This window comes from Brienomyrus brachyistius, chromosome 4 (genome assembly GCF_023856365.1).
Source record: "Brienomyrus brachyistius isolate T26 chromosome 4, BBRACH_0.4, whole genome shotgun sequence".
Lineage (NCBI taxonomy): Eukaryota > Metazoa > Chordata > Actinopteri > Osteoglossiformes > Mormyridae > Brienomyrus > Brienomyrus brachyistius.
In genome coordinates, this window is record NC_064536.1 from 24,227,747 (window position 1) to 24,252,039 (window position 24,293).

Sequence of the window (24,293 nt, forward strand, 5' to 3'; positions counted from 1 at the left end):
ACCTGCGTGTTACACCTGATACCACATGATTGTTTCAGATTCCATAACTTTTTTGCAGGAAATCTGCTTGATCTGGAGAAAAAAGCAAAGACAATCTTCTAAACGGACACAGAAATTCATTGTCAATAGAACTGCTCACTCCTACCTTTCTAAGTAATTTCTACCTAAAATAATCAAATAGTAAGTTTATAGCTTCCATCCATTTTTCAAACCGCTTATCTTACTTTGTTGCAGGGGATCTGGAGTCTATCCCGGAAACAATGGGCACAAGGCAGGGAACAACCCAGGATGGGGGGCCAGCCCATCGCAGGGCACATACACACGCACCATTCACTCACACACACACACACACACACACACACAATTTAGCAACTCCAATTAGCCTCCGCATGTTTTTGGACTGTGGGGGGAAACCGGAGTACCCGGAGGAAACCCCATGACGACATGGGGAGAACATGCAAACATGCGGAGACTCGAACCCGGGTCCCAAAGGTGTGAGGCAACAGTGCTAACCTCTGCACCACCATGTCGCCCCAGTTTATAGCTTGTCTGTGGGAAATGTCAGTAACATTTATACTCATAAAAGCTAAATTAATGTCTGTTGTGTGTATATCTTGTATAATGTAATATTTTATTCATAAAGTCCAACTCCAGTGTTTGCCCAGTCTGCTCTCCTAAGTCTGGCCTCAGTCCAAAACCACATCTACTGCAGCCTCAGAAGCAGGAAGTTTCTCCCACTCTCACACACAGACGACTGAGAGAGAAAACGAAACTGAAGCCTGTCAGTGTTCGTGGTAAAATGGCAGAAGCCAGTTCAGCACTGGATCCGAACCAGTTCAGCTGTCCAATCTGTCTGGATCAACTAAAGGATCCAGTGACTACAGCCTGTGGACACAGTTACTGTATGAACTGCATTAAGAGCTACTGGGATCAGGAGGATCATCTTGGAGTTTACAGATGCCCCCAGTGCAGACATACTTTCATACCCAGACCTGTTCTGTACAGAAACACCATACTGGCTGAAGTGATAGAGAAACTGAAGAAGACTGGACTACAAACAGCTACTCCTGCTGACCATTATGCTGGACCTGGAGATGTGGAGTGTGACGTCTGTACTGGGAGAAAACACAAAGCTGTCAAGTCCTGCCTGGTGTGTCTGGCCTCTTACTGTGAATCTCACCTCCAGCCTCACTATGAGTCTCCAGCTTTTAAGAAGCACAAGCTGACTGATGCCACTGGACATCTGCAGGACAAGGTCTGTTCCCAGCATGACAAACCCCTGGAGGTCTATTGCTGTACCGACCAACAGTGTATCTGTTATCTTTGTACGATGGATGAACACAGAGGCCATGATACAGTCTCAGCTGTTGCAGGAAGGACGGAGATACAGGTCAGGCCAGAAACATTTAATATAAATTGTAAAAATTATTTAAAATAAAAATAGCTTGTGTCTTTATGCATTGCTGGCTGAGACACCAAGATCAAGTCTGGTTTGGGCAAGTGAAAGTAAAGTGAACTGAAAATGCAAATGTTCTAAAGTATAAAAACGTTCTCATTGAATTCCTACTGAAAACTCCTTTAAACAGTGAATCAAGTGTCTGCAGCTGGATACATACAGCAAGCAAACAGGGTTCAGAGGTTCACTTACTGTTTGGCTGAGCATCTGAATGGCTGAGATGTCTGAGCTAAGAGGTTGTGGTGTGATTGTTGCTGCCAAATGCTGTGGGTCCAGCATCTCAGAAACAGCCACCATCCTGGGATTTTAACACACTGCAGTGTGTAGAGTTTACTGAGGATGGTGCAATAAACATAAACACCTGTGTTGGGTCTGTGGGTGAAAATACCTTGTTAATGAGAGAAGTCAGAGGAGAACAGCCAGACTTGTTACAGATAACAGGAGGGTCACAAGTGCAAAAATAACAGCTCAGTACAATGGTGGTGAGTCAATGGGTCTATGTCCAGTTTATCCTACGTACAGTCAATAAATCATTAAAGAATATCTCTCCCTCCATCCATCCATCCATCCCGTAACCACTTATCCTGGTCAGGGTGATATGCAGCACCTGCAGCCTTTCCCAGGCAGCATAGGGCACAAGGCTGGGGTCCACCCTGGACAGGATGATTAAGGCATTTTATCTCAGCTAATGAAACAAACTTGTTTTGTCATCGTGTTTGCTATCTGTAGAAACAAATGCGAGAAACACAGGAGGAATTTCAGCAGAGAATTCAGACGAGAGAGAAGGAGCTGCAGGAGCTGAGAGAGGCTGTGGGCTCATTCAGAGTGAGTATGAACCTGTAGAGAAGATATCAGCAGGCTTGTGATCATCTTGAATCTCGACTCCTCCCCAGAGTCAACAGATTTATAGAGTTGTGTGGATTAATCATACTAAGGTCACTCTGGGTTATTCTGGGTCAGAGGTTTGGTGGGACAAAGGTGCCAGATAACAGTGTCACGAGACAGAACAGGAACAGGGCACCCAGACAGGGTGCAGTCAAAGAGTCAAATCACAGTATGGGAATTAAAGTCGGGGTTGCTAACAGAGATCGGAAAGCGGGTTAATCTACCCAGGGGAGTGAGGGAAAAGGGGAACACTCATGGGACACGGTGAATGGGAGAAACTCAGGCTCACCTAGATGGGGGTCGGGATCAGCGGCTGCTTGGGTGGGAGGGTCTGGGAGATCAGGCAGACAAAGAGTCACAGGAGGAACCTGACAGAACTAGGGAGAAACGGGGCAGAGAAACGCTCAGCAGTCTAGCATGATAAGATGAAAACATCAATAAAGCCAGTTTACCCAGTTTATCCGGTTTTATATTATCAGTAACCAGGACTAAAAGGAAGCAGCTGTCAGTATTCAGGTGAGATACATCGGGCTGGGGGGCATGGTTCCTGTAAGCGATCTGGGCTCATGATCACAAACAGGGTTTAACCCGGAGAACCATAACATCGAGGAATTTATGCTTCTGCTGCCTGCAAGACCACTACCTCCACTTCCGGCAACTACCCTCCAGCCTGCCTGCCCTTGGCTCACGGATGCCTCTCCTTCCTCCCCTGCATATTAGCTTAAACTATATAATTCTTGTTTTGTTTGATTTTTCTGCTGGCCCCTGGAGGATGGGCCCCCCCTTTGGGTCTGGTTCCTCCCAAGGTTTCTTCCTCTTAGGGAGTTTTTCCTTGCCACCGTTGCCTTTGGCTTACTCACTGGGGGGTCTATACGTGGCAGAAATGTAAAGCGCATTGAGACAATGTAATGTTGTGATAATGCGCTATATAAATAAAATTGCATTGCATTGCAACTAATCTGGGGTTACAGGGCTAATCCTATTTATTTGCAAAAATACCATTTAATGCTCATTTGAGAAACAGCAAGTTTTCATATACCTGTGCAATGTAAATAAACACCATAAAGTTACCAATTAAGCTGAGACCTAAAGGTAACACCCAACTTGCCACCAGTTTTTGCCAAATCCCTGCAGCTGACAGTGTATGAGCTTAATTAGTGATCATTTCCAATCAGTGCTGGCTGGGTTTCAGTACCTGAGGCATCCAGCATGGTGACGCTCCAAACCCCAGCCCTGTGCTGTTTTTATACCTCCTGTCAGCTCACATCTCTATTGTACAATGAGGCTCTCTGGAGTCTCAAAAGGGGCCAATTGTAATTTACTGTCCTCTGCTCCCTGTGTCACCAACAGAGTTCAGCACAGTCAGCAGTGGAGGACAGTGAGAGGATCTTCACTGAGATGATCCGCTCCATTGAGAGAAGACGCTCTGAGGTGACAAAGCTGATCAGAGATCAGGAGAAGGGTGCAGTGAGTCAGGCTGAGAGAGACATGGAGAGACTGAAGCAGGATATTGATGAACTGAAGAGGAGACACTCTGAGCTGGAGCAGCTTTCACACACAGAGGATCACATCCATTTCCTCCAGGTATCAGAACAGCTTCTTTGGCAATAAGAAAACCACAGCATTCAAATGGATGCATGTTCTCATTTGTATTTCAACCAGTCTGTCATTTGTCAGATGTTAATGGTCCTGCTCATTCCATTACAATACATATTTGTTATGATGAAGCTGTTTAATCAGACTGTGTGTCTGTAGAGGTGCCAGAGTCTTCCTGTTGTCCCTGAAGCTGGATTTGGACCCAGAATCTCTGTCTATCCACGCCGGTCTTTTGAGAACGTGAGGAAGATGGTTTCTGAACTGAAAGATCTACTGGAAATTAGTTGGGAAAAGAAAATGGCTGAGATCCATCCCACAGGTTAACAAATAAATACATTTTCCTGTCTGTTCATGTAAATATAGACCATGCAGAGAGAGTATGCAGTACAGTCAGCCTCACATTTGTGTGACCAAGTCAGTTTCTCTTTTCAATAAGACTAAATCTTTGTGAAAACTGATGATTTAGCTCCACGTTCTACAGGCTGCAAAACCCAGATCACAGGAATCATGTTTCTTCTGCATTACAGAATCCAAATCTCTGTGTTATGAGTAACTTACAATGATTTGTAGTTTGTTAAAATGCCTGTTATTGTGCCTCATAATGATAATACCCTACTGTTGGTGTCTCCACAGTGAGTGACGTCCATCTCCCACAAGTAAATTCCTTTTACTCACATCCCTGTTTCTCTCCTTCTAGTTACCAAAGACGCGATCTCACCGGTATTAGTGCCCAGGACCAGAGCAGAATTCTTGCAATGTGAGTCTGTTCACACACATGCTTCTCTGTCTCTGTATGAGCTGGAGTGTGTTTTATTGTCTTTGATTTTCTTTTGCTGGGGGATCTTCCTGGCTTTTCACATTTTAATGAGCTGATTTTGTCAGTAAACTTTGGATCCAATTACAAAGCAAGACAAGTTCATTCAGGGTGTTTTCCGCTGCACCAGGTACAGTATATTTGGTACTTTCACTTTTCCATTCCTTCCAGCTAAGGACCAGAAGGCAGGACAAAAAAAAGCAGGACGCAAAGAATCGGGGAATACGGGGATTAGGCAAAGGGAAGGCAAATGAAATACAGTCAGATAATACAATAACCGGACTGGGGAAACAATCTGAAATGTGGACTAAATACATAGGACTATTGAAAATAATCAGAAACAGCTGATAAACACAAGGAATCCACATGGAGTAAACGAGGGGGCGTGGCACACGGAAGGAGCGAACGATCGGGGCAGGACAGGGTCACCCCCCAAAGGCACGCACTCCGGGGACGTCTAAGGGGAGTGAAGCAAAGAGACCGGGTACAATGAAACCTGGGGAAACACAAGTCAAAAAACCATTAATGAGACACTGGGAACAGCACAAACACACAGAACAGGCACAAGGAGAATAACTCAGACAAAAAGCGACAAACCACGGGAAAAGCAGACAGACACAGGGGCACCAAAAGACACTAGAGGGAACAACAGAGGGACACCACCATGAGACAAGCCAATCGGAGGCACGAAGGAACCAACAGGGAACGAAAGCACACAGGGATGAAGAAACACAGGGAGCACAGAGGGACCAGCAGGGAACAAAGACACAGAGGACTGGAATGACACACAGGGGGCACAAAGGAAACAAAAGGGAACAAAGGGATGGGGGGCAAACACAGGGGACATGAAGGAACTAGAGGGGAACGACGTTGGACCAGGACGAGAAATGAATACCGGGGGCAAGGGACCTTCGGTGGGCATGGGGCGGAAGCCAGAGGGGCAGCCGGCAACTTCCAGGCCGGAGCTGCAGTTGAATGGAGCACCTAATGTGGTGAGGAGGAAGGCGAAAAGGCTGCCGGAGAAGACGAGGAGGGAGGCGAAAGGGACAGTGGCGGAGGGGAGGAGGGAACCATAGCCATAGCAGGTGAGGGCACAGCCACAGCTGGCCCAGACGCAGGTGACGGTGTGTCACAGTCAGGGGACCTGCAAGCTGTCGATGAGACGCCGGCGGAGGACCTGCAGGAGGCATCTGGAGAGCCGAAACTTGGGGGAGCGAAGGTAGGTCAGGGAGTCGACCCCGATGCCGGTGTCCTCTTCCACTCTGGAAGACCGAGAGATAGGCAGTCGACAGGGATCTTCCACGATAAGGTGGTGGCGGCTGGGGTGACCCTGTGGAGGGGTACACTGGAGCAGTCAGAGCAATCCCTGAGGGGTCCCACTGTATCTCCTCTGCCAGCTCCATCAAGGAGGGAGGAACGTTATTCAAGCCCCCAGGGACCACCTTGGGGACAGGGACTGGGGCCATCGAAGCCAGGAACACAGGAGTGGGGTCAGGAACCAAGGAGACTGGAACCAGAGGGTCGGGTACCTGGGGGACTGAAACCAGGGGATCGGGGACCAGGGGAACTGAGGCTGAGGGATCTGGAACCAGGGAAGGTGGAGCGTCAGCTGCCCAGACTGGAGTTGCGGAGGGCTGTGCATTATCCGTCCGGATTAGGGCCGCAGCAGACTGGACCTCTGTCACGGGAACCACTGGGGCCGGAGTGTCATCCGCAGAGACAGGGAACTTGGGAGGTATGGGGATCTCTGTGGCTGGAGCATCATCCACCGGCACGGGAACCGCTGGGGACAGAATGTCGTTCAGCAGGATGGGAGCCTCGAAGGGTGGCATGCCTGCTGTCGGGATTGGAGCCTCGAAGGGCAGTGCGTCGGCTGCGGGGACTGGAGCTGCTGGGGGGCGGTGGAACAGGGGCCTCGGGTACAGGGGCCTCGAGTGCTGGAATGGGAACCTGGGGTGCAGGGGCCTCGGGTGCCAGAACAGGAACTTCAGGAGGTGGTGCAGGATACATCGGGCCAGGAACCACAGAGGGTGCTCTGAGAGGCACTGGGCCAGGAACCACAGAGGCCACTGCGGGAGGCACCGGGACCTTGGCTGGTGACAGCAGCACAGGGACCTCCGGGGGCACCACCGGAATATGCGGTGCACAAACCTCCGAGGGCACAGCCGAAGCCGTCAGGTTTTGAGCAGGAACTGGAACCACTGGGGGCGAAGCAGGTACTGGAACCATGGGGAATGAAGCAGGAACTGGAACCACCGGGGCTGAAGCAGGAACTGGAACCACCGGGGGTGAAGCAGGGACCTCGAAGACAGGAACCACAGGGACAGGAGCAGAGAGCAGAGCAAGCACCTCTGGGGGCAGAGCAGGCACCACCAACACTGGAATCTTGGGGGGGTGTTGCCGGTACTGCCGACTTAGGAACCACAAGGGGTGCTGCAGGAACCTCTGGGGGCAGAGTAGAAGGGTGCGCCTCGGGGAAGGCCTGCTCTGTTCTATAGTGGAGCAGCTTCTGCAGGCTCTCCACCATCTCCACCATTAATGCAGGGAAGTGGGGGTAAAGGTGGCTAACTCCCTTTGGAGCTGCTTACAGAGCAGGCCAGACTCTGGGGAGTTTTGCTTCACCGAATCCCCATTCATCTGCCAGTATAGATACCAGAGAGCAAAGAATTGCTGGGCCAGGGTCTCCGGTGCATGTGCTGCAGTGGACAGACTAGCCTCAGCCGCAGGTGCTGCAGTGGACAGACTAGCCTCAGCCGCAGGTGCTGCAGTGGACAGACTAGCCTCAGGAGTAGGCGCTGCAGCAGACAAACTAACCTCTGACGTTGGCAAAGCTGCAGGCAGAGATGATGGAGCAGGCAGACGGGCATCGTGATATGATATTTGTAACCCGTATCAGGTAAATTCTCTCAATCGCAAAGAGGCGATTCATGTCTGTGTTATACCTATTCAAAGTTACGAGCCTGAGAATAATGCGTGCGAAAATCAATGCATTTTGCTTTTGTCAGGTATGAAGAGTTAATATTTTTTAATAATCTTGATTGTAATCTTATTTACCTGTAATAAAGCCTGTTAATCTAACACACGCTGCATTTCGGTGCGTTTTCCCGCCTGCATTGCGTCGGTGTCAGACATTTCCTGAGCTTTTTCACATACTTGATTTCTGCTTCGTTTTTATATTTTATGTACCGTACAGAATAATGGAGCGCAGGCTAAACTGCAGTTGGGTCCCCAGTGAGTCTCTCAGCGCGGCGTGTCTCACAGCGCAGGGGGCAGCTGGAGCGCCGCAGACTCGGGCGGCTACTAGGGGTGTAACAATGCATCGATTTTTCTCGATGTATCGATTAAATGGTGAACGATCCAGTGCATCAACGCGACCACATAACTGTTTATGCATGCATTTTTATTTTCTCGCCCGTTCTGGTATTGTTTTTATTATCCACTCCAATGAACACATGGTTTACACTTTTACGCTGTAGGTGGAGGTACATAGTATAATGTCTGCAGGTAGCATCATGCAGTGGCACCTATTTGTTTCAGTCTGTGGTGTTTGAACAATGCAGCAGCAAGCGAGTAGCGATAATGTGTTACAGTCTCCAGCCGGGAATAAATCGTGGGTGTGGAAGTATTTTGGTTTTCGAAAGTCTAATGGGCAGATAGACAAGAACATTACCATTTGTAAAGAATGTAAGACCGAACTCAGATATTCAGGCAACACCGCAAACTTGTCAGCCCACCTGAAAAGGCGCCATGGTGTTGGAGCTCGTGGCCCAGACAGGAGAGAGACTTCTACTGTCCTATTGACCACATTTTTTCAACAAAAATTGACCCACACTTCAAAGAGAACAATAAGTATTACAAATGCAATCTCATATTTCATTTGCAAAGATATGAGGAACAGTATAATGGACTGTACGAATGAGAATAATGAATGGTGTGAAAGGCCACAAATTATACTCAATGGCTTACAATAACAAAAAAGAAGTTTCACTACCAGTCACAAATTTCCGTGTGCAACTCTTTATGTCATGATATGATTAATGCACTTAATCAAAACTAAGATATAGAACAGGGAAATATACAGTGATACTATTTGAACAATTGGTACATAATGCTACATAATTTTGTATGATGTCATAATAGAACTTTCTTTTTGTAATTTTGACTTCTGACTGCATCAGCTGCTATTGTGCTGCTTATTGCTACTTAAGCTTGTCCCACCTATTGCCGCTTGTGGCTATATTGTTTTTATTATTATTTTGTGTCTTTGTAGAATGTGTTCTTGTTTCCAAGAAATCAAAGATGCTCAAAGGTCTCTTTGGTGACACCTTCAACTCTGTGGACCCAAGTCAGATAATCAAAACATCCAGATCTAGCCCATGACGAAATTGTTAAGTACAATGAGGTTATGTCTTTGAGCTTAGATGGTAAGGTGTTAGAGTGGTGGAGAACTCATCAAACAGAGTTTCCAATCTTGATAGACCTGGCTAAGACTTACTTGTGTATACAGGTAGCATGTGTTTAGTACGGCAGGTGACATTGTGTGCTCTGAGCGTAGCATCCTATCTCCTGAAAATATTGGCCATTTAATTTTTCTTAAAAAAGTCCTCTCAAAAAAGACTACTGACTGTTATGAACCGCGGGGCTGGACGGGTGAACAGGTTGGCAGGAAGTGGGGAAGGATGAGGCAGGCAGGCAAACCATGGGGAAAACCGGGGATTTATTGAGGGGGAGACGGCTATGAACATCACATAACGTTAATGACGGACACCCAACTGAGGAAGACGCGGACTGATATACACAAAACAGGGCAAAATAACAGGGAACAGCTGGGCACAATCGGGGAAGCACATGTGGATGATGAGGGGGCGTGGCACATCGAGGACTGGACGCGCAGGTCATGACACTAACATACTTGTTTCACCACAGAAGTCAGTCGTGTTAATCTCCCTCATTCTACATGTCTATCCATGTAAAGTTTTTTTTTTTTTTTTGCTTTATTGCACTTTATTTTACTTTTTGTTACACTTTTGTATTTGTCTGGAGAAGACTTGATTCAAAATACAAATTAGTCACCATGTTAATCTACATCCATCCAAAGTTTTTATTTTTACCTTTTTTTTGCTTGTTTTATGGGACATACTTGACTACACTTTTGTAATGTGGACTAGATATTGTTTCCCAATAAAATATGATAAAATGGTAATTGTATTTGCTTTTGTTAATTCATTAAAATGTAAAGGATTGTGTGAAATTTCATCATTTTGACTACTAACCCCAGTATTCAACTGAACGGAATCGTATTGTGGGAATTTCTGAGGTCTTTTTGTAAACATTCTTTACAAATGGTAATATTCTTGTCTATCTACCCATTAGACTTTCGATCAAAAAAATCGAATTGTTGGCTTAAGGAATCAATATTGCATCGTATTGTGTGTATTGGAGCGAGTTCTGTGTTAGTGAGTGTGTGAGGTGTGACAGTAATAATGATGGAGATGCTGGGCTTCGTCATGGGATTAATTGCTCTTCCTCTTGCTTACAGACTCCTGCCAGCTGACGCTGGACCCCAACACAGCAAACAGACGCCTGTCTCTGTCAGAGGGGAACAGGAAGGTGACACGGGGGGCAGAGCAGCCATATCCTGATCATCCAGAGAGATTTGACTGGTGGCCCCAAGTTCTGTGCAGAGAGAGTCTGACTGGTCGCTGTTACTGGGAGGCTGAGTGGAGTGGAGAAGAAGCCTGGATAGGAGTGACTTATAAAGGAATTGGGAGGAAAGGAGACAGTGTTAACTGTGAACTTGGAGCCAATGACAAGTCATGGAGTCTGTGCTGTGATCTTGATTGCTACTCTGTCTGTCATAATAATAAACATACTGTCATACCTATAGAGCCCTCAGGCTCCCGCAGAGTAGGAGTGTATCTGGACCAGGCGGCTGGTACTCTGTCCTTCTACAGAGTCTCCTCTGATGGACTGACCCTCCTGTACAGCTTCACCTCCTCATTCACTGAACCCCTCTACCTAGGGTTTTGGGTTTATACAAACTCCTCTGTGTAGCTGTGCATGCTGGGATAGCTCACTGTGTGCTGGAGGAATCATTTTTACCTTATCAGAGTGTCACATGTCGCTGCTTCTCCGTCGCAAAAATGTAAAATCTCTGCTTTATAACCAGTATAACCCTTTTTACTCTGTCTGAAGTGTAACGTATGTTAGACAAAAATAAGTAACTGGGAAAAATAGAACAAATCAATCAACAAATCAACAAATAAAACAAATATGCAAAAACGAACATTCTATCTGATTAAAATATAATGAAATGTAATCCTGATGAGTGGGGGGCGTACCCCCATATATGTACATTTAATATATTTCTGTCTCTATTGTATTTTCTGCCTGTACATTGACAATAAAGATTTCTTATTCTATCCTGTTAATGTTCAGCGCTGCCCAATGCATAACTCAGTAATGCTTAATCTGCGGATTTTATTAACTGGAAATCAAGAAGAAAGTTAGGAAGAAATATTTTAAAGTTAAAAACTTAAAAACATAGTAAATCACATTAGTAACACAAGTTTAATTAAATGACCAAAATACAAAAATAAAAATTTCCTAACTAAAACAGTGAACTGTCATAACTGACAATCGACAAACTAATTATCCTGCAGCGTCTCTCTCACATCTATTAAAATACAGGGAAAGGATCACAAACCGAATTAATGCCCTTACTACTTAAATTAATGCCAATAAGTAATTTTTTTTTAACAACATATATTTTTACTTCTCAAAAAATAGGGTTTAACTTGAGAGAGCAGCTCTTACGTTCGCCCCCTACTGCTGTCCTGAGGTAACTGCGGGTTTCCCGTCGGTCCCAGGATGTGAGACGCTACGTTCCCTCAATTAACGTCCACATCACAACACGTCAGATGTGGTTAACATGCACAGTCATCATTTAACTTGGAGTAAAACATTAACCTGATAAAAATTACTCTAAACTAAACCGTTAAAAATTAAAATAAAAAAGTGAATCTATTTTGAATGATCTTATTCACAACGAGAATGGACATAACTGAGTTCTGACTGCAGCCGATTTTTACTTAAGACTAATGTGGATAGCCTCCTGATTTCACTACATGTCTGATCATCAGTGATGCACTGTATGTGATTACAAATAATCAAAAGAAGCATATGTTCTATTTTTGGGAACGACCAGAAACCAGCCAGAGATGAACATTAACTTATCTGACAGTTTCTCATTAATCGCAGGGTGACAAATGACCTTCCAAAGGAATGGGAAATATTACAGTAAGTGCTGGTGTGAAGTGCACTGCCAGGACAGTACACATCAGGCTCCTAGAAGCAGGACTGAAGTCCCACAAAGCAAGGAAGAATATTCACAGTCAAACACCCATAAACTGAGAAATGAGTAAAACAAACAATTCTGCTGTGTCCCACAATACACTCACAGCGGCATTGCAGCAATACAGATATATCACTGCACACAGTGGAAAGGTGGATTCTTACTCTGACGTCCCTCCCCATTCTCTAGTGCTGAGCTCCACATTCTGTGCTGCTGCCTCTGCTGGCGGCGTGTTTGTTTCTCTCCCCCCTGTCTAATTTAGACGTCTTGTGAGAGTATTGAACCGTGAGCCCTGAATCATCTATTCAAGTGAACCGTGAGTAAACTGTGCGGTTACACCGCTACCCTGTCTGTCACGCTTCATATCATAGTGCTGCTAAGCAATGTTTTCATACCTGGAAAGCACATGTCACTTTATACCTTACAGTCTGCCATAGACATTTTTATATATGTACTTTTTTTATTCAATATATTTACCTTTGTATTGTACACCTATTTCAAAACCCTGCATTCAAACAATACATATAAGACATACATACAAAACATATATCATACATACAACAAATGATAATGACCAAACCATTGAAAAAAATACAAAAGCATAAAATACCTTGTAAATATCGGCTCCCCTCCTTATGGCGTGTGTTCTGGGAGGAAAAGCCCCCCTCGGGTCACCCGGCTGGCCACTATCCTCTGGATTTTGTGGGGCTCTATTTCTCCCTAAAAGGTGTTAAAACTTTCGGATCCCCTGATGAAACTAAAACACTGCTGGGATTCTGAACGGACCTTTAAGTTTGAACACAGATCACAGTGTGTTTCTGGAACACTGCCCTCTTATGGGAAATAACAGCAAACTGATGCATTATTGAAGTACATCACAGGGAGAAAATGCATCAAAAAAAAGATGAAAATGAAAGTCCCCACATAGAGAACAAAGGAACCGCTGCAGCCTAAAGACTCAGATACCCATTAAATGTACTGTACAGTGATACGATCCTTTGATGATTTGAAGTTATTAGTTGGTTACTGTTCCTGTTATTTATCAGTGTGTATTTGTTGCGTCACGTTCTGTCTAGCAATTGTTTCTGTGGCAGTAAAATTCATACCTTAAGATATTAGGATTTGCGCTGCAGTCACAAGAAATTACCGTGCATTTTAATGAATCACGTATTCGCCGTGTTAACGTATCAAATGTTTTGATGATGAATTTAAAATAAAAAGTCCAATGTTTTCAAATTTAAAAAATAGTGTATTAAAGATTTTTTCAGTTTAAATATTTTTATTAAATTCTGGATTATTTTTATGTTTTATTTTCATTTCTCACTTTCAAATGCAAGTTGCAGTGGATCCAGCTCATATTTATGTCAGTCACTTTTTTTTTTAATCTGTTTTTCAGTTTTAGACTTTTAACCCTGACTTGGCGTAGGGGCGTGTTATCAGCTGAGAGAGGTGTGGTATCAGCTTAAAGGGGCGTGGTATCAACTTAAAGGGGCGTGGCATCAGCTGAGAGGGGCCTGGTGTTGGCTGAGAGGGACATGGTATCAGCTTAAAGGGGCGTGGCATCAGCTGTGAGGGGCGTGGTATCAGCTGAGAGGGGCATGTTGTCAGCTGAGAGGGGTGTGGTATCAGCTTAAAGGGGCGTGGTATCAGCTGAGAGGGGCGTGTTGTCAGCTGAGAGGGGTGTGGCATCAGCTGAGAGGGGCGTGTTATCAGCTGAGAGGGGCGTGGCATCAGCCTGTACAGTTTGTATAATGTAATATTTTATGCAAAAACTCCAACTCCAGTGTTCGCCCAGTCTGCTCTTCTCAGTCTGGCCTCAATCCAAAACCACATCTACTGCAAATCATACCTACTGCAGAAGCAGGAAGTTCCTCTCACTCTCACACACAGACGACTGAGAGAGAAAACGAAACTGAAACCTATCAGGGTTTCTGGTAAAATGGCAGAAGCCAGTATTGCAGTAGATCCGAACCAGTTCTGCTGTCCAATCTGTCTGGATCAACTGAAGGATCCAGTGACTATAGCCTGTGGACACAGTTACTGTATGAACTGCATTAAGATCTGCTGGGATCAGGAGGATCATGCTGGAGTTTACAGATGCCCCCAGTGCAGACAGACCTTCACACCCAGACCTCTTCTGTACAGAAACACCATACTGGCTGAAGTGATGGAGAAACTGAAGACTGGACTACAAGCAGCTACGCCTGCTGACCATTATGCTGGACCTGGAGATGTGGAGTGTGATTCCTGTACTGGGAGAAAACGCAAAGCTGCCAAGTCCTGCCTCGTGTGTCTGGTCTCTTACTGTGAAACTCACCTCCAGCCTCACTATGAGTCTCCAGCTTTTAAGAAGCACAAGCTGACTGAGGCCACCGGACATCTGCAGGACAAGGTCTGTTCCCACCATGACAAACCCCTGGAGGTCTACTGCCATACCGACCAGCAGTGTATCTGTCTGCTGTGTGTGATGGATGAACACAGAGGCCATGATACAGTCTCAGCTGCTACAGGAAGGACAGAGATACAGGTCAGGCCAGAAATACTCTTACTTTCAAACTCTTCCCCTTAATGTATTTGAGTTTATCTGCTCTGAAGACACCAGGATCAAGTCTGGTTTGAGAAAGTGAAAGTAAAATGATTTAAAAATGCAAAATTTTCTTATTAAGTTTAAAAAGTTCTCATTGAATTCCTACTGAAAACTCCTTTAAACAGTGAATCGTGTGCCTGCAGCTGGATACATACAGCAAGCAAACAGGGTTCAGAGGTTCACTTACTGTTTGCCTGAGCATCTAAATGGCTGAGATGTCTAATAATAATAATACATTTTATTTAAAAGCGCCTTTCAAAACACTCAAGGTCGCTGTACAATGCAAAAAAATACATAGATTCAATAAAACAAGAAAAAACCTAATGATTTAAAGAAAATGTGTGATTAAGAAAGATAAGACAATCTAAACAGGTAGATTTTGAGTCTGGATTTAAAAAGCGGAAGAGAATCTCAATTACGGAGATCAGGAGGGAGAGAATTCCAAAGCTGGGGGGCAGAGTAACTGAATGCCCTGTTCCCCATTGTCTTTAAACGAACAGAGGGTACAGTGAGAAGGAAAGAGGAAGAGGAGCGAAGAGTGCGGGCAGGAGCAGCAAAGTGGATGAGGTCAGATATGTATAGAGGAGTGAGGTTATGTAGTGCTTTAAAAGTGGTAATCAATATTTTGAAATTAATTCTATGTTTTATGGGAAGCCAGTGGAGTTGTTGTAAGACAGGAGTGATATGGTGAAAAATAGGAGTACGTGTTATGACCCGGGCTGCAGAGTTCTGAAGGAGCTGCAATTTCTGGAGGGATTCATTAGGGAGACCAAAGAGAAGAGAATTACAGTAATCGATACGGGAGGTTACAAGGCTGTGAACTAAAATAGCCGTGGTGTGGGGAGTGAGAGAGGGGCGAAGACGAGAAATATTACGTAAGTGGAAGTATGCGGACCGAGTAACATTATTGATGTGTGAGTGAAAGGAAAGTGTACTGTCTGAGCTAAGAGGTTGTGGTGTGATTGTTGCTGCCAAATGCTGTGGGTCCAGCATCTCAGAATCAGCCACCATCCTGGGATTTTAACACACTGCAGTGTGTAGAGTTTACTGAGGATGGTGCAATAAACATAAACACCTGTGGTGGGTCTGTGGTGAAAATACCTTGTTAATGAGAGAAGTAAGAGGAGAATAACCAGACTTTTACAGCTAACAGGAGGGTCACAACTGCAAAAATAACAGCTCAGTACAATGGTGGTGAGTCAATGGGTCTATGTCCAGTTTATCCTACCTACAGTCAATAAATCATTAAAGAATATCCATCCCTCCCTCCATCCATCCCTCCCTCCCTCCCTCCCTCCATCCATCCATCCATCCTTCCCGTAACCACTTATCCTGGTCAGGGTCATGTCCAGCGCCTGGAGCCTTTCTCAGGCAGCATAGGGCACAAGGCTGGGGTCTACCCTGGACAGGGTGAAACAAACTTGTTTTGTCATCTTGTTTGCTGTCTGTAGAAACAAATGGGAGAAACACAGAAGGAATTTCAGCAGGGAATTCAGATGAGAGAGAAGGAGCTGCAGGAGCTGAGAGAGGCTGTGGGCTTATTCAGAGTGAGTATGAACCTGAGGAGAAGATAAAAGCTGCTTGTGATCCTCTTGAATCAAGAGTCTTCTCCAGAGTCAACAGATTTATAGAGTTGTGTGGATTAATCACACTAAGGTCACTGTGGGTTACTCTGGGTCAGAGGTTTGGTGGGACAAAGGTGCCAGAAAACAGTGTCACGAGACGGAACAGGAACAGGGCACCCAGACAGGGTGCAGTCAAAGAGCCAAATCACAGTATGGGAATCAAAATCGGGGTTGCTAACAGAGATGGGAAAGCAGGTTAATCTACCCAGGGGAGTGAGGGTAAAGGGGAACAGTCATGGGGACACGGTGAAGGCGAGACACTCAGGCTCACCTAGATGGGGGTCGGGATCAACGGCTGCTTGGGTGGGAGGGTCTGGGAGATCAGGCACACAAAGAGTCACAGGAGGAACCTTACAGAACCAGGGAGAACTGGGGCAGAGAAACGCTCAGCAGTCTAGCATGATAAGATGAGAACATTGATAAAGCCAGTTTACCCCGTTTACTCGGTTTTATATTACCAGTAACCAGAACTAAAAAGAAGCAGCTGTCAATATTCAGACGAGGTATATTGGGCGGGGAGGCGTGGTTCCTGCAAGCAATCTGGGCTCATGCTCACAAACAGGGATTAACTGACCTGGGGTTTCCTTATCCTATTTATTTGTAAAAATGCCATTTAAGGCTCATTTGAGAAACAGCAAGTTGTCATATACCTGTGCAATAGAAATAAACAACATGAAGTAACCAATTAAACTGAGACCCAATAGTGACAATCAACCTGCCACCAGTCTCTGCCAAATCCCTGCAGCTGACAGTGTATGAGCTTAATGAGTGATCATTTCCAATCAGTGCTGGCTGGGTTTCAGTACCTGAGGCATCCAGCATGGTGACGCTCCAAACCCCAGCCCTGTGCTGTTTTTATACCTCCTGTCAGCTCACATCACTATTGTACAATGAGGCTCTCTGGAGTCTCAAAAGGGGCCAATTGTAATTTACCGTCCTCTGCTCCCTGTGTCACCAACAGAGCTCAGCACAGTCAGCAGTGGAGGACAGCAAGAGGATCTTCACTAAGATGATCCACTCTATTGAGAGAAGACGGTCTGAGGTGACAAAGCTGATCAGAGATCAGGAGAAGACTGCAGTGAGTCAGGCTGAGAGAGACATGGAGAGACTGAAGCAGGAGATTGATGAACTGAAGAGGAGACACTCTGAGCTGGAGCAGCTTTCACACACAGAAGATCACATCCATTTCCTCCAGGTAACAGAACAGCTACTTTGGCAATAAGAAAACCAGAGCATTCAAATGGATGCATGGTCTCATTTGTATTTCAACTAGTCTGTCATTTGTGAAATGTTAATGGTCCTGCTCATTCCATTACAACAGACATTTGTTGTGATGAAGCTGTTTAATCAGACTGTGTTTCTGTAGAGGTGCCAGGATCTTACTGTCGTTCCTGAAGCTGGATTTGGACCCAGAATCTCTGTCTATCCACACTGCTCTTTTGAGAACGTGAGGAAGGTGGTTTCTGAACTGAAGGATCAACTGGAAAATGTTTGTGAAAAGAAAACAGCAGAGATCCATTATACAGGTTAACAAATAAATATATTTTCCTGTCTGTTCATGTAAATACTGACCATGCAGAGAGAGTATGCAATGCAGTCAGCCTCATGTTTGTGTGATCAAGTGAGTTTCGGTTTTCAATAAGACTAAATCATTGTGAAAACTGATGATTTAGCTCCACATTTTACAGGCTGCAAAACCCAGATCACAGGAATCATGTTTTTTCTGCTTTATAGAATCCAAAATTCTGTATTATAAGTAATTTAAAATGATTTACAGCTTGTTAAACGCCTGTTATTGTCCCCCATAATGATAATACCCTACTGCTGGTGTCTCCACAGTGAGTGACGTCCATCTCCCACAAGTAAATTCCTTTTAATCACATCCCTGTTTCTCTCTCTCTCCTTCTAGTTACCAAAGACACCGTCCTATCAGCATTAGGGCCCAGGACCAGAGCAGAATTCTTACAATGTGAGTCTGTTCACACACACGCTTCTCTCTCCCTGTATGAGGTGGAGTGTGTTTTACTGTGTTTTATTGTCTTTCGTTTTCTTCTGCTAGTGGAGCTTCTCTTTCTCTCTCCTGCTGCCTCCTTTCACATTTACATGAGCTGTTTATGTCAGTAGGCTTTGGATCCAATTGTAAGGCAAGTTCATTCAGGGGCTTTTCCACACACCAGGAATGGTACATTTGGTACTTTACCTTTTCCACTGACTTCCAGCTAATGACCAAAAGGGCAGCGTGTGGCTCAGTGGGCAAAGCCTGTGTGCCTGTAATCTGACGGCCGCCAGTTCAAACCCTTAGCATGTCTGTGGGTCCCTGAGCAAGACCCTTAACTCCCAGCTCCCTGGGCACCACTACAGGTGGTAGCTCTTCACACACAACTAACTCGACAAAGAGCAAGGGGAGGGAGGCATAAGAGAATTTCCTCACAGGGATCAATAAAAAGTATCAATTTATTATTAAAAGTTCCTGTACCCAAAGTATCAAAGCAACTTCGGTACTTTTTTGGTACTTGGTACTTGAGGTGGGACTTCAAACACGTTCATTGTCTAAAAGAAACAAACAAAAAAATAGTTAATTAAAAAGAAGTTACATTGTAGAGGCAGCATATGACTAAACTCCTGCTGATTTAGTGCATTGAAAATATACAGCAAACATTAACACTTTAAGCCCTGATTATAATGAGCTGACAGTATTAGCAGACCTCAGGTCTTCAGGAAGCTTGTTCCACAGACAGGGAGCATAGAGACTAAAAGCTGCTTCACCCTGCTTGGTCTTGCTTCTGGGACACTGAGTAAACCTTTCCCAGATGCCCTCAGGGGTCTGCATGCTGCGTGACGTTAAAGGAAATCAGAAATATATTTATGTCTGAGACCAATTAGTACTTTATACACAAGAGTAATATTTTACAATGAATCCTGTGACGCTCAGGAAGCCAGTGCAGTGATTTAAGGACCAGGTGTAATATGCTCTTATGCAATATTATCTTATGGTCAACCATGCTGAACGCAGCACTGAGATCCAATAATACAAATCAAAATGAAGATTTGTGATTCATCACTGCTGAGATGGATGTCATTTAAACCCTTAACACCTGTTGTGTCAGTGCTATGCTGTGGTCGAAATCCAGTCTGAAAAGCATTTAAGGTCATTGTTTTGCACAAAGAATGAAGTTGCTAAAAAACAACCTTTTCAATGATCTTTCCTAATGTAGCGAGTGGTGTAATGCAATACTGCCAAATAGTACCAAACAATGGTACCAATAAGCCACTACTTAGCCTGACTACCCCACCCCTGGTATTACACCCAGAGAAAGTTCAATCGCCCTACCCCCAGGCAAAAGGCGCACTAGTCCGTTACCATAAAAGCGGAGAGACGTTGTTCCAAACACACTTTATTAAAAGTTAAAACCATAAGAAGACCAGTCCAATCAGAGCGCCGTAGGCTTGAAATACCGCCCGCGTACCAGCAGCCACTTCTCGCCAGTCTAAGGCTGGGCGCTGGAACCTAAGACTGCACAGCCGAACCCGCAAGAATCATACGATCACAGGTGGGGAGGGAAAACAAGATAACGGCAAACCACAATAGTAATCACACAAAAACCAAAGAAAAACACTGCAGTCTAAAAAGGAAAATCAAATCAACCAAACAAATAAAATACAAAACCATTACATTTATACACGATAAGGACATTATTCATTCAGAACATGACACCAAATATAACAAAAACAAACATAATACCATTAAAACAAAAGAAAAAGAACACAGACCTTTGAAAAGTGGGGGACCAGTCAGCCCCTCCAACACCCGCTCTCACGCAGTTGGACGCACACCCAGCCAAACAGTTCCCCAGCTAAGGACCCGCAGACGAATCAGCCTGCTACAGGCTGAACAAGACAAACCAAAAACGCACAAAGCGCGAGACCATGCGAGCGTCACTAAACAGCAGCAGTAAGGCAGAGCAGAGCCGCCGCTAGGCAGAGCAGAGCCGCCGTCCCACGTAAGATGAAGCAGCCGTCACCGCCGCACCACAACACACGGGACCCTGTAATAAGATAAGGCAAGGGCTGATTATAATAACACGCTTTCTGCCCACATACAAACCAGGCAAAGATGTTTAACTCACACCTTGGGAGAAATCCAGCCGTATTAATCCCAGCGTCAGGCGTCCTATCGCAGCTTGTAACATTCACCGTCAGGGAGCTAAAGACGCCGGTATGAGAGGTCCCAACCACTAGTCCACGGACAAACAGGGAATCCAGCAATTTAACTGACTGCCGAAAGGGAGCATAGAGCGTCTGTGCCGGGGTAACCCTTATAGTCTGAGCGCCCTCGCCTATAGGCTACTCACCACCAGAACTTAATTGGGCACCCACCTCGTTTTCTCCTCCTGCTACACTAATAAAAGTAGGTTGGAAATAGGCAATAGGAAATAGTTACTTACTACTGAGACAATTAGGTTGGACTTTTCTAAAAGAGGTTTGATAACTCAGGTCTTCAGGGCCCTTGGAAAAAGGCCTGACTGAAGAGAACTATTGACTATTTATAGCACATCTGATGCTGTAAAATTAAAAACATCAGCATTAAAGGAGCTTGTAGGTAGAGTGTCAAGGCAGCTGGCTGGAGGCCTGAGGTGCTGAACAGTTTCTGTCAAGGCTGCATGGTCTAGGTCAGGGGTCAGTAACCTGCGACTCGCGATCCACATGCGGCTCTTTGACCTCGTGGCTGCGGCTCTTCTCAGAATGACAGACACATTCACATTTTCATTTATTAACATATTATGATAATAAATTATGGCTTAATATTTATGGAGGGTGGTCCATTGCGCTCTTCTATGATGAATTAACTATATCATTTACATCTTCCTCAACGTCATTCTCTTCGACGAGATTATGTCTCTGGTGAAATGATATGCTCTCCGGAGTTTTCCTCAGTAACTGAGATTGGATGTACGCTTCCGTGCTTTTTGGGATTCCTAATTCTTTCTTATACTTTCCGTAGTAAATTGTTACCATTCCTTCCCAAATCTTTATAAAAACCAGTATATTTTCTCTGATTTACTAATTATATCCAGCTGAGTTCGGAGTGGTGAGGACATTTTGCACTGCTCAGTCAGCAGTTACAGTAGTGAAGTGCAGAGTGAAGGGCAGACAACTGCAGAGCCAAAGGAACTTTACTCAAGAGAGGAGGGGTGACGTCCATGTGCAGGGAGAGCGAACCGGGAGCGGGGAATCAGAGTCAGGCAGACAGAAGTCCCAAAATGGGGATTAATGCAGGCTAAGCACATAAACACGGAGAACACTTCGTGAACTTTTATTGACCGGACTTGAGTAAACTGACTTGAATGCTGACTAAATACACATGACTAAGGGACGGAAATGCAGAACAGCTGAGAACAATCAGGAATTCACATGAGGTAACGAGGGGGGCGTGGCAAACAGGTGGATCGGACGAGCAGGTGATGACAGGAGGTGTGAGGGTGAAGACTAAGTAAGAAAGTTACATTTATTTAGATACTGTTCTTATTCTTCAGGTATGTATACATGTTTATACATTCACACAGTTATTGTGATGTGTGTGTTTTTTGTCCTGTATGTAGATGTATTTTCATGCGTTCAGGTGAATTTCTATGTGAGTGTGATTTTAGACAACATCCAAAGATCCACAGAAACAGAAAATCACTTAATTTAATTTGTCAGTTTCTTTTTTCTCTTTTTACAAATAGGGTAGGTTTGTGTCTAACGATGCCTAGTTTCTTAAAAATGGTAGTTTTAATTAGGAATTAAAAAAAAAAACTGTTTTTGTTCGCTGAGTATACCTTTTTTGAGATTCGTTAGGATTGTCCTAAGTCGACACCCATAGTTTCCCACAAACTGGCTGTGACACAGAGCATCTCCTCAGTCTGCGCTTAGCGCTGTTGGAGGGAGTTGAGTGTGTGAAGTGGTTCACAGGATGTTCATGTTTTTGACACTTTTAACAGTAATTTTTGGTGTACAATTATATGGTTAAGCATTTGAAATTTATCCATTTTGAGAATATTTCTATGCATTTCATTTTAGGTTTATTATACATTATGTATATGAGTTGTTTTGTTTTCAGGATATTCTGGGCTACTCTGATATGTCATAAACTGATGTGTTAATGCTGATGCAGTCTTATTTTTTTGTCTTGACACCATTGATGTCATTTTTGTATGAAGATAAACTACTAGCGCCTATAGAAATTTCTCACATTTTAGTAAATTAAAATATATGCCTCACTGCGCACAGGGTTACTCTGGAATACTTTAGCGCACAATGTTGCATCTTAGACACCCGGATCAGGTAAATTCTCTCGATCATGTCTGTGTGTTATATCTATTCAAAGTTACCAGCCTGAGACTGAGCGCGAAAAGCAGCGCATTTTGCTATTGTCGGGTTTTAAGGGTTATTTTTTTGATGAAAGGCTATAGTTTTATTAACCTGTAATTAACCCTGTTAATTAGCACGCGCAGCATTTCGGCGCGTCTTCCCGCCTGCGTCGTTCAGGTGTCCGACATTTCCTCAGCTATTTCACATACTTTAATTACCGCTTCGTTTTCATATTTTATGTATCGTACCGAATAATATCTTTCGGGCTAAAGTGCAGTTGGGTCCCCAGCGAGTCTCTCAGCGCGGCGTGTCTCACAGCGCAGGGGGCAGCCGGAGCGCCGCAGACTCGGGCGGCTACATGAGTATATTGGGAATAAAATGTGTGTATTGGAGCGAGTTCTGTGTTAGTGAGTGTGTGAGGTGTGACAGTGATAACGATGGAGATGCTGGGCTTCGTCATGGGATTAATCGGTCTTCCTCTTGCTTACAGACTCCTGCCAACTGACTCTGGACCCCAACACAGCAAACAGCCTCCTGTCTCTGTCAGAGGGGGACAGGAAGGTGACATGGGGGGCAGAGCAGCCATATCCTGATCATCCAGAGAGATTTGACTACTGGACCCAAGTTCTGTGCAGAGAGAGTCTGACTGGTCGCTGTTACTGGGAGGCTGAGTGGAGTGGAGATGCAGCCTGGATAGGAGTGACTTATAAAGGAATCAGGAGGAAAGGAGAGAGTACTGACTGTGTGCTTGGATTCAATGACAAGTCATGGATGCTGCGCTGCTCTCCTGACAGTTACTCTGTCCATCACAATAATAACCAGACTGACATACGCATAGAGCCCTCAGGCTCCCGCAGAGTAGGAGTGTATCTGGACTGGGGGGCTGGTACTCTGTCCTTCTACAGAGTCTCCTCTGATGGACTGACCCTCCTGTACAGCTTCACCTCCTCATTCGCTGAACCCCTCTATCTAGGGTTTTGGGTTTATAAAAACTCCTCAGTGTCCCTGTGCATGCTGGGGTAGCTCACTGTGTGTTGGAGGAATCATTTTTACCTTATCAGAGTGTCACATGTCGCTGCTTCTCCGTGGCAAAAAGGTAAAATCTCTGCTTTTTAACCAGTATAACCCTTTTTACTCTGTCTGAAGTGTGACGTATGTTAGACAAAATAAGTGACTGGGTTCAGGAAACTGAACAAACATGCAAAATGACTGTTTTTCTCTCCGATTAAAATATAATGAAATGTAATCCTGATTGGGGGGGTTCCCCTCCGCTGTATTTGTACATTTTATATATTTCTGTATGTATATTGTATTTGTTACCTTTACACTGACAATAAAGGCTTCATATTCTATCCTGTTAATGTCCTGGTTCAGCTCTGCTCAAAGTGTAAATGAGTAATATAACGTATAATACAATTAAATAAATTCACTTTACTGTAATTGAACATAACTAACACGATTAGATTAAATCAGCATATATAATAACCATGTAAAAAGAAATGGGAGACATAATAGCAAAAACAAAAAATATTTGTTTTGTTAAAAACAAAAAAGTAAAAAATCACATTAGTTACACGTTAGATTAAATTACTAGATCAAAATACTACAAGCAAGAATAACAATTT

At 44.5% G+C, this 24,293-nt stretch overlaps 1 protein-coding gene and 1 long non-coding RNA gene across 2 annotated transcripts; one reads left to right on the forward strand and one right to left on the reverse strand.

The window, feature by feature from the left end:
- Positions 1-766: 766 nt before the first annotated feature.
- Positions 767-24,020, forward strand: LOC125739857 (uncharacterized). Its single transcript, XM_049010375.1, has 12 exons — positions 767-1,390; positions 2,186-2,281; positions 3,692-3,925; positions 4,097-4,256; positions 4,635-4,694; positions 10,291-10,801; positions 13,915-14,632; positions 16,144-16,239; positions 17,279-17,512; positions 17,684-17,843; positions 18,227-18,286; positions 23,159-24,020. Exons 1-12 carry the CDS (start codon positions 800-802, stop codon positions 23,689-23,691), a joined length of 3,453 nt encoding a protein of 1,150 aa, XP_048866332.1. The 5' UTR covers positions 767-799; the 3' UTR covers positions 23,692-24,020.
- Positions 19,697-20,592, reverse strand: LOC125740166 (uncharacterized). Its single transcript, XR_007397460.1, has 2 exons — positions 20,447-20,592; positions 19,697-20,363 (listed from the first exon to the last, which is right to left on the reverse strand). It is a non-coding gene; the product is annotated as an uncharacterized LOC125740166 (long non-coding RNA).
- Positions 24,021-24,293: the final 273 nt, after the last annotated feature.